Source organism: Leptonychotes weddellii, chromosome 12 (genome assembly GCF_054177405.1).
Source record: "Leptonychotes weddellii isolate Sample4059 chromosome 12, ASM5417740v2, whole genome shotgun sequence".
Taxonomy (NCBI): Eukaryota; Metazoa; Chordata; class Mammalia; order Carnivora; family Phocidae; genus Leptonychotes; species Leptonychotes weddellii.
The window spans coordinates 69,118,066-69,128,711 of record NC_138380.1 but is presented as its reverse complement, the minus strand read 5'-3'; the positions used below and the strand labels follow the sequence as shown (position 1 = coordinate 69,128,711).

Below are 10,646 nucleotides of genomic sequence, written 5' to 3'. Positions count from 1 at the left end.
ACAGGTTAGGGGATCAAGAGTTACCCTTTGCCACTTGATTTCGAGAATGCCAGCAGAGCACACATACTGAAGAGCCTGGCATGCCTCCTACGTTTCCACCCAATGGTGGTCGAACGTCACCTCACCTTGTTCTTTCTCTTGCCTTACCTAGCTTTCATGAAGCTAGGGTTACATAAAGTAGGAAGAAGCTTTACAAGGAATAAAGTAAAACCCTCACATTTGAAATTATTATCATTATCCCTTTCCATCCAGTATTTATCTCGCACCTGCTGTGTTCTTCACTATAGAAAGATAGATTATGCCATGTTTTCTCCCAAAGTTGTGCCTTTTAGTGGGATCAGATTGTAAAGAAAATTGAACCTGATCCTGCAAATGATCAAAGGAAAAATATCTCCAAGAGTTAGCATGTCACGGGACTCTACTTAACCTCAATCACAAAGACTTGTCTTTACGGCTTTTCTTACACACCTAGCTGAGCAATCAATGCAAAATTGAGAAGTTGTCGGTTCCCTAGTGGTGAGCCCGCTGAAAGACTTCAGTGCCCCAAATATGGTGATTGAGCACATCATCTCAAAGTTTATAATTAGTTTCTCCTTTGTGTTTAAAGAAAACCCTATGGAAAATGCCATTTTATGGGGCAAGAATATTTCCACTATCAGGCATAAATACTTCAGCAGGAAATGAGCTTATATGATTATTAACCAAGAGATATGCACTTAAAGAATGGGAAAGCTGACGTCAGCTTGATCTGGGCTTTGGCCGGGTAGCCAAGAGGATCAGTTCCTTCTCGGCAAAGCATATCATCATGGACAGGCCAAGGGATGCAACATAAACAGCTCTAAAAGAAAATGAAAGGCCATCTCTGATTCTCTTGGCTACATAGTTGCGCAGCCCATGGAAACGGGGGCTCCTTGCTTTCTTTGTCCTCATTCAGTAAAATGACAAAGCCGTATGTAGATTTCTCATAAAAACAAAACCTTTAAATTAACGAGATATGAATTGCATCGAGGAAAACTAAATGCCGTAAAAAGAACGAATATACATACCCATGTTATACTCACACCCTGACACTGTCGTCACTGCTGTCATTAACAAGAGCCTCATCCCTTTGGAACGTCTCCCCTTCTGAAAATCGTTAAGAAACTGAGTTCTCAGCACCCCAGCCCTTGCTAGAGTGTTCACAGAGGTTATCCACTTGAGCAATGAAAATGCATCAAACCATTCTGTAAGGCAGTGGAGTTCACAGATGACTCGTGAGACTACGTAAGAGGCATCCCTGCCCAGAGAGAGCAAAAGTAATTGAGGTACTATAAACCGTAATTAATTTAACAATCTTTAAGAAAATTGCAGTGAGCTTTCAACTTTGCACATTCTATCTTAACCAGTTTATAGCTTACCAAAGCTAATTTTAAATCCACGAGCGACTCCTTTCAACAATGATGATGCTCACAAATTCTCTCTCCAAGAGGGACATTAGTGGAAGTATGCACCAGGATACAAAGCTAATTTTGATCAGAACACATTTAGAAAGCTGACCTACTACAGCATTAAGTCACTTAGCCTTTTCCAAAGCTAAATTAAAAATGGGTTTTTGAACTTAATTTTACCTAGTGTCTGGGATTATCCATTCCATTACCTATGTGGCTTATTTGACTGAACTGAATTTTCTGACCTGCTTTGTTTTCCAGCTTCTGCAAGCACCTATGTCCCAACGGTGTGCAATGGGCGGGAAGTTGTCGACTCCACCACCTCATCTCTGTGATTGTGAATTCCAGTTCAGTTCTCATGTTTTTAGACTGTTAGACAAAAGTGCTCGTGTGCAGCTCCAGAATATGGAAACTGAGCAAAAGAACCCTAGTACCTTTTTTTAGAAACAGTACGATAAATTATTTTTGAGGACTGTACAGTATATAGTGATGTGCTAGAACTTTTAAGGCTGATTTTAGCGCCCCTATTATTAACGATTCCCTGGAACACGGAAATAACCATTGTTTACAAGAGCTGAGCATTGGTGACAGGGTCTGACAGGGTCAGTCTAAACAAAAATATGGTGGCAATATTAGGTAACTTTTTTTCCTATGAAGTCTTTTGTAGGTCCTTGTTGTAACTAATTTAGGATGAGTTTCTATGTTGTATATTAAAGTTACATTACGTGTAACAGATTGTTTTTCTCAGCACAAAATAAAAAGCATCTGTATTAATGTAAAAATATTGAGAATAAAACCTTCAAGGTTTTCCAGCATGGTGGATAATGGCTTATTCTTTTTTAATCACTCCAAGTAATCTGAATATGTTGACTTTAGATTATTTCTATTTTTAATGTTGGATGTAATTGTCTACTGTGCTTCTCTTTACACCTACATACGCTCTGAACACAAGCTGTTACCCTGCTAGAGAGTTCTGAGCATATCTGGACTTCGCAGATTACGAAGATCAGAATTGGACGACACCACAACTATCCGGCTATGTCAGTGGCCAGGTGGCGATACACATACAGGTTTCTTTAAGCCACATGTGTAGGGCAGCCCAGATTTTGCCCAAATGGGCCTCTGATGCAGTAAGTAGAGGGTTCTTGGCATGCAGACACTGTGGCCTGCCGGGGAAGGCTGGATAGCTCTCATTTTCAAAAGCATAAAGACGGGAAACTATTCTAATAGAACTATTCTAAACTAACCAGGAAGTTACTAGGAAGGAGGCTGGGAAAGCATCCTGTCAATCCATTGGAAAATCACTCTCACCACTGAGAGCTAAATGGGGCAATAAAATGCAGGATATGTTATGTTCCAGTGCATTTCCAAAGTCTCAGTAACAATACTCAGGCACACAGGTTTGTCATTAAACTTAAATATTTTACTAAGCTCAATACAGGAGTGAACAGGCAAAGCGTGGATAAAGTAAAACCAGCTTATTTGTACCCACACTTTCCTACTTCCCCTTGTAAACCCTTCAGTCACAAATCGTTTATCAGTGCAGGAAAATTCACTAAGAACTCATCTTCCTGCCAGGTCGTATTCCAGGTACCATGACTAGAGAACATATTCATTTCCTGTGGCTGAGTTAACAACTTACCACAAACAGGATCACTTAAAGCAACAGAAAAATTATTCTCTTACAGTTCTGGAGACCAGAAGTCCGAAATCAGAGTGTTGGCAGCACTGTCCCCCACCAGAAGTTCTAGGGGAGAATCCATCCCATGCCTCTTGTAGCTTCTGGGGTTGTCAGCTTCCTTGGCTTGTGGACCCATCACTCCAGTCTCTGGCTCCATCTTCACATCACCTTCTGTGTGTCTAGCTTCCCCTCTGTGCATTTCTGATGACAATACTTGTAATTGGATTTAGGGCCCACCTGGATAGTCCAGGATAATCTCATAGCAAGAGCCTTATATTAATCACATCTGCAAAGGCCCTTTTTCCAAATAAAGTAACATTCCCAGGTTCCAGGGGTTAGGATATAGACATACCCTTTGGGGGGAGGGGCACTCTTCAGCCCATGAAAGAGGGATCATTCAATGTAGTTCCTGGCTTTAAGGAACATAAAGGCAGGAAATTATGCTAATGGAAGAAGTGTGACTGAGGAAAATAGTGAGAGGAAGGAGGAGGAGACTGGAGGATAGGAAGGGCCCATGGGCTCAATAACCAGGGCCTGGTTCATCGGGATGTACCAATGCTATTTTTTTTTTTTTAAGATTTTGTTTATTTATTTGAGAAAGAGAGAATGAGAGAAAGAGAGCATGAGAGGGAAGAGGGTCAGAGGGAGAAGCTGACTCCCCGCTGAGCAGGGAGCCCGACGTGGGACTCGATCCTGGGACTCCAGGATCATGACCTGAGCTGAAGGCAGTCGCTCAACCAACCGAGCCACCCAGGCGCCCCAATGCTATTTTTAAAACATCTAGAAATTGTGAGCAGGTACACACAGCCAACAGGCCTGGGCTTGAAGGACATACAGTGAGGAGTCAGATGTTTGAAATTCTCTCCTCCCTTCTGAATGCATTTGGATCAGCAACCTAACCAATCCATCCAGAATGCACAACAGTGCAAACCAGTCCCCAAACTCATATTCAAAGAAGAACCTGGATTTGGGGGAGTGGGTGGAGAGGACTGGGATATAGATTCAAGACCCGAGATGGTAGAAGAGTGTCCTGCTGTGGTGGACAGTGGTGGGAGTGCTAGGTAAGTACGCCCCAAATGAGAATCTGTTCAAGATAAAGACTGAGGCAAGGCTGATGGGAGGGAGAATAAACATAATCCATTGATGGGATAGGACAGTCAGAGGGAAGAAGGCCATATCAGATGGATGGTTCAGAGACACAGCTGATGCCTAAAACAATCAAATTGATCATGGATCTTTTTAGACAAGACAATGAGGGCATGGGTGAATCTTGAGAACACTGCATTGGAGAGTTCGATTTTGATCTACAGGCCACTGTACCTTTCACACTCCACCTGCACACCAGAAGCGAAGTAACTGACCATTCTCGTCGTTTTCTCCTTCCTTGCCCCAAGCCTTGTTCCCTATTGGAAAGAGCATTACCTAACATGTGATCCCTAGAAATAATCTTTTGAAAAACATTCAGAGTATGTATGGGAAAACAGCAACTATAAAATCATTTTTACATAAGCCATTTCGAACAAATAAGTTTTTTGGTTTTTTTTTTTTAACTCTGGTAAGAACATTTCATCCTTCCAGAATATAAAACTGGTTGAGCTGATCCATCTTTGCAAAAACTTCCTGAATTTCAGAAACCCAAGCAGCATGATCTACCCTACTCATTAAACATATCATAACCTAATGCTCTGGGTGATGATTTTTGGTCTTCTGAGTGTTTGCAGTTTCTGAAATGCTCTGGGTCCTCTCTAGCTTAAATCTTAATAGATTCTCTTGCCCACCCAGATTCATCATGGTAATATAAAAAAGCCCAATTTTCTGGGGTGCCTGGGTGGCTCAGTCAGTTAAGCATCTGCCTTTGGCTCAGGTCATGATCCCAGGGTCCTGGGATCAAGCCCCACGTTTGGCTCCCTGCTCAGTGGGGAGCCTGCTTCTCCCTTTCCCTCTGCTGCTCGCCCTGCTTGTGTGCTCTCTCTCTGTCAAATAAATAAATAAATTCTTTAAAAAATAAAAAATTAAAAAATTAAAAAGCCCCATTTTCAAGCTGTGGGGCAAGCTGGTTGGCAGACCACACAGGGGACAGATTAAGAGAGAAGCTGAGAAAGGAGGTAATTCAGACAGTGCATCTTTACAATCTTACGTCCACTTTCCCTGGGCTAGCCCCTGCTTTCCTCACTTAGCCATCTTGATAGCTTCGGGCCCCAGAGCTCTTCACTATAAGCCTGGAGAAGCCAAGAATGAGGTGCCAGGAAGATGCAACACCGGTGTGGGTCCAAACCACCGGAACTCTAATAACAAAGGCCCAAACCCGCGAAGAAGGCAATGATCACTCCTGCCTTGTAACACAAAGTTGAGGTTTTCAGAACTCCCACTGGTTTAATTCTTTTATTTAACCCAACCAATGGTAATCTGAAAGCAGCCATCTGAGATAAAGGAAATACTGCCCTGCTCTACACCAAATCTACCAATACCACAAGATAGTTTTAGACAGAGCTCTTCTTCTAAGACTCATTAATAAGATGAGGAAAATTCCAACAAATTAAAAGCCAATTGGAGGTCCATTTCTCAAGCCACCATTATTAAAGGAATCCTAACTGTCTTTTGTAGCTCAGTAGGTCTTAAAATAGGATTTGGTAAACGTGTGTGGATGGAGGTGTGCGCTGCCTGGACATGGGCAAATGGATGAGGTGAACCTCTCCAGTGCTGGGACTGAAGAATCTCTGCTGAAACTACTCTTGGGGTGCCTGAGTGGCTCAGTCATTAAGCATCTGCCTTTGGCTCGGGTCATGATCCCAGGGTCCTGGAATTGAGCCCCACATCCGGCTCCCTGCTCAGCGGGAAGCCTGCTTCTCCTTCTCTCCCTCCCCCTGCTTGTGTTCCCTCTTTCTCAAATGAGTAAATAAAATCTTAAAAAAAAAAAATGAAACTACTCTTATACATCAAGAGCCCCTACTTGAGGATGCTATGTTTCCTTTAAATTGATCTGTATATGAGATTGAATATTATCTCCAAATCCAGTTACCTTAGCAATAAGTATTACACAAATCCCAACGAGACAAGGTGTTTAAATCAATCTTGCTGGTTGAATCTGAACCTATTCACATACTTTAGTTTTTTCATTTGCTAATCAATATCGAGAAGTGAGTCCCAAAACTACAAGAGGAATGCAGAAGAGTATCTGGCTTTGCCTTTGTGTGGGTGATTAAATCATCAAGGAAAGGTGATGGGTTATTTTCTTCCTGAACATCTCTAGAGACTTAAGAAAATTTTGAGGTGGTAACCACCTAACGGGCCAAGAATCTGTACGCAGATTCTCCTGAATAGTTTTGCTCGTGGGTGGCAGCGATTAAAACTACTGGTCGGCAAAACCATAGCTTGAAGACCAAATCCTAGTCCAGTACCTGTTTTTTTAAGGCCTGGGAGCCAAGAATGCTGCTACATTTTTAAATAGTTGAGAAAAGAGTCAAAGAAGAATATGTCATGACACGTGAAATTTAAATGACACTCAAATTTCTGTGTACATAAATAAAGTTTTATTTGAATGCAGTCACACCATCTGTTCACATGTTCTCTGTGGCTGCTTTCATGCTACAGAGTTGCAACAGAGACCACATGTCCTGCGAGGCTGAAAATATTTACTACCTGATCCTTTACAGCAAAAGTTGGCTGGTCTCTGACCTAGACAACTGCAATAGTAATATCAATTGTGATGGTAGCATCAATATCCACTTTAATAGTGTTATCAATTTTCAATCACTTGTCCCCATCTTCAAGTTTTACTTCCTTCATTTATGATCCTAAAATGAACTCATCTGAAAATTTTAAGCTAAAAGAAAAAAATCCAGCAAGAGTGTCATCTCTGGCCAGGCAATGTGAGGGTGAAATCCATTTTAGCATCCAATGAATACAACAGGTGTTGTTTTTTTGTTGTTGGCTTTTTTTTTTTTTTAAGTTTACTCATCTTGGGACCTTTTTTTTTTTTTTAATTTTTTTATCGTTATGTTAATCACCATACATTACATCATTAGTTTTTGATGTAGTGTTCCATGATTCATTGTTTGCGTATAACACCCAGTGCTCCATGCAGTATGTGCCCTCTTTAATACCCATCACCAGGCTAACCCATCCCCCCACACCTCTCCCCTCTAGAACTCTCAGGTTGTTTCTCAGAGTCCATAGTCTCTCATGGTTCATTGGGACCTTTTCTTTAGGGCAACCTGAATATAGGGCTTGGTCCTGTAAATATGAGATAACATCCATAGTTATGATAAAAGAGATGTGAGGATATTTTAATTTCTCTCAAGAGGAAGACCTACTCTATATATCTTCTGTTTAAAAAAGATAAATGTGAGCAATACACTGACTTTAACCTTGCCAGTGAAGTCATCTTCCCACCCCAACTTCCAGGAAATTTACTTTCATGAGGAAGAGAGAAATGATCGGCACATTAGCCTTCTATTAGGAATGACCATGAGCCATAGGAAGTAGTTCTATTGACAGATGTCAAATGATAGTTGACCCAATTGGTCTTGAAGAATCACAATCATGACCCATTACCTGGGAATCTGGACAGTCTGGTTCATAAATGATTGGACCCAAGCAATTATTCCATATAACCATTAAACCATCTTTTCTCCTTGGGAAGAAAATAATCACAAAACTCTACACAAAAATACTATGAAACATTTTTAATCCTGGAAAGGACTTGATTTACTAGTAACCAAAAAGGGGAAAAGTCAACAAGAATAAAATTCAGTCTTTTAAATCTAGTGGACACATATCAAATTGCTCAACATTGTTAAATGGCATGATGTAATTTATCCATAGATGACATGGTCTCATCCAGTGGAAAACCAATTTAAATATGTTTTGACAGAGTGCTAGGAGATATTATAGGCAACAATGGACTTAATGTAGTATTTAAGGCTTCAAAACCTGTGCCTTTTAGAAAAATGACCTATAACTTCTTCTTCTACCATTTATGAGGGGAAAGAAACAACAAATGTCTACTAAAAGTCACAGAAACATGATTAATTTGTTTATGCCTTTCAACATTCCACTAAGCTCTGCAAAGACAAGACATAAAATTACAGTGAATTTTATAGCCAAGATTGGTCTGAATATTTTCCTGATATTCTTTCTGTCATACTCCTTCAGCGCTCAGAATAAAATGACAAATCACTGGGGAAAGGGGAAAGGCAGCTCCTTTCCAAAGATGGGACTGAGCTGACAAAATCTATTTTATATCTAAAATTAGAGATAAAATAAATTCTTCAATACCAAATACATTTTCAGAGAGTTCATTAAAATTTAAGGCATTTTTTGACATGTCAGAGATTTTAGTTCAGTGACAGGAGAAGAAAGAAGCCACCTGGGAGCAACTCCCAATTATCTCTGTGGCTTGGTATATACACGTGGAACACAGCCGAAGATGAAGAGAGGTGACAGGTGACTATGTGCAACCTCCTGAATCTGTCCAGCCTGGACACCTTTGCCAGGGCTCCTCTGAAGAGGTGCATGTCCAATGTATTGTCATTCTTCTGTTTAAATTTTGATCAAGAGGGGGAAAGGCTCATCAGAGCACAGTTACCAGGATAATTGTGAGCAATGCCAAAATAATTTATTGTAATAATTTCTAATTAAAAAACAAGATTTAGGAAATTGAACGTGAAAAAAAGTTGATGCTAAGTGATGCCCTCCCTGAATTTCACGACAAACAATAAAACCATGGCAACCTCACCTATACTCATGAATCCCACAGCAAAGATGTACACAAAAGGAACATTCGTTCAACAATAACAGGATGGTTCAGTGTTTTACCCACCAGTGGAAAACTGCAATTATTTATTTTTCCCCCACTTTCCACAAAAATAAAGACATTACCTGCCGAATCAAAAGTTACAAGTCATACCTCATCGAAAGACTTGGGACAAAACTTTCACAGACCCTGCCCTTATGGCCTGCCTCTCAGGCAATCACCAGTCTTTTTAAAAAAATCTAGATTAAGATCTACAAAGATTACTGTTTATTGAAAGCAAACCAGAGCACCTTAGTTCATCAATGGTCAGTAAACTCCCCTCTTTCCCAGTTCTGAAACAATAAAGGTTTACACACAATTAGTCAGATCCAACTTCATTCAAACTTCTTTCAACAGATAATATTGAAGTCGTGCTAATTCTAGGAATCCATCCGTGAGAGGAAGTATCACAATTACCTGGATCACTTTTGAGATAAGAACAACACGTATTTCCTAACTACTTATGGTACAACCACATTCTTAATATGAATACAGTTAGATGCAATTTCCCAAAATTGAGTTCCTGCCTTATATACTCAAAAAGAAAAACTTCTATGGAAGTCATAATCCTCAATGTCTTAGCAGAAAAATAACCATATAACTTTGATGCTTGACATAGGGCCAATATCCCACTGCCATTTTCCGCAAACCGTGAAATTATCCCAATACCTTTGCACAGTTATGTGTACTTATACACAAGCCATCCCACTTCCTTCTTCTTGATTTTGCATGTGATTTGATAAACAAGCTTTCTTACTCATTTGAAATTATACTTCAAGCATTACATAAATGGTGTTAAGCCATTTGATTTCCACAATACCATGAGCTTGTTTGTTTTAATGGAAAGACAGGATTCTCTTTGCCCTTTTTTTTTTTTTTTAATACTCCTTCAACTCTTTCAGTCAAGCCCTTCTTACCAGTTCCAACAAGGATGAAATTTCAAAGGCGAATTAAGTTTAGGTAACCCAAGCACATGTTTACATGTTTATTCTTCCTGAAAAGTTACTGCTTACTTAGGCTTCTGAAATCAAGAAAGACCCTATGGAAAAATGAAAAATTTATTGTCTTCTTTTGTTCATCATTTTTTAATAGAAAAGATGTTTTAAGGTCTGTCAGGAAAATAATGGGAAAAAACTATACCTTAAAATTTTTCAAATCTTCCCCCAAACTATAAAGAAAAGACATAAATAGAATCACAATGCATATGCTCACATCTGCCCTCCAAAGCACACTTTTTATGTAGAAGTTATAAAGAATAAAAGTTACCCATTAATTATATGGCATGCATCAGCAGTGCACTGGGGGGCTTAACCTTGGTTTTCAGTTATGTCTATTTACAGATAAATCTCTTCCTGAGTTGAGCTTCATCTTCAGTTGAGACCCAAGCCATTTGCTTTCCTATTTTTGGCAAAATACTTGACCATGTGATAAGGCAATCAAACGTTTCAACCTCCTTCCCTTTTCAGCGGCATGGCCCTCCTCTGTGAAATCACCAACGTGCCGGGATACAAAGACAGGATCTAAGCTACGGTCCTGTAGAACTAGAGATCAGGTTTCTTTGTTCATTAGTCTGAAGTCTACAGCACTGTCTTTTCATATATTTGGGGATCTTGAGGATTTCAGCTGAACAGATTCAAAATGGTCTTCTTTTTCCTATGAAGAAAAAAAATATTGAAACAAAATGAACTCATTCAAATTCCACTAAGATTTTAGGATCTTATGCATCCAGAAGGAAAGTTCTGGA

The 10,646-nt window shown here is 39.9% G+C and overlaps 2 protein-coding genes across 2 annotated transcripts in view; one reads left to right on the top strand and one right to left on the bottom strand.

Moving 5' to 3' along the window:
- The window catches only part of GRM3 (glutamate metabotropic receptor 3), a 202,163-nt gene extending 199,924 nt beyond the window's left edge, over positions 1–2,239 (top strand). Inside the window, exon 6 of the mRNA XM_081800623.1 lies at positions 1,689–2,239. Coding sequence (XP_081656749.1) covers positions 1,689–1,762 — 74 coding nt within the window. The 3' untranslated portion in view covers positions 1,763–2,239. The remainder of the gene's footprint in view (positions 1–1,688) is intronic.
- A 4,390-nt stretch (positions 2,240–6,629) lies between these two features.
- ELAPOR2 (endosome-lysosome associated apoptosis and autophagy regulator family member 2) overlaps positions 6,630–10,646 on the bottom strand; it is a 67,385-nt gene continuing 63,368 nt past the window's right edge. The window contains exon 19 of the mRNA XM_081800622.1: positions 6,630–10,555. Coding sequence (XP_081656748.1) covers positions 10,496–10,555 — 60 coding nt within the window. The 3' untranslated portion in view covers positions 6,630–10,495. The remainder of the gene's footprint in view (positions 10,556–10,646) is intronic.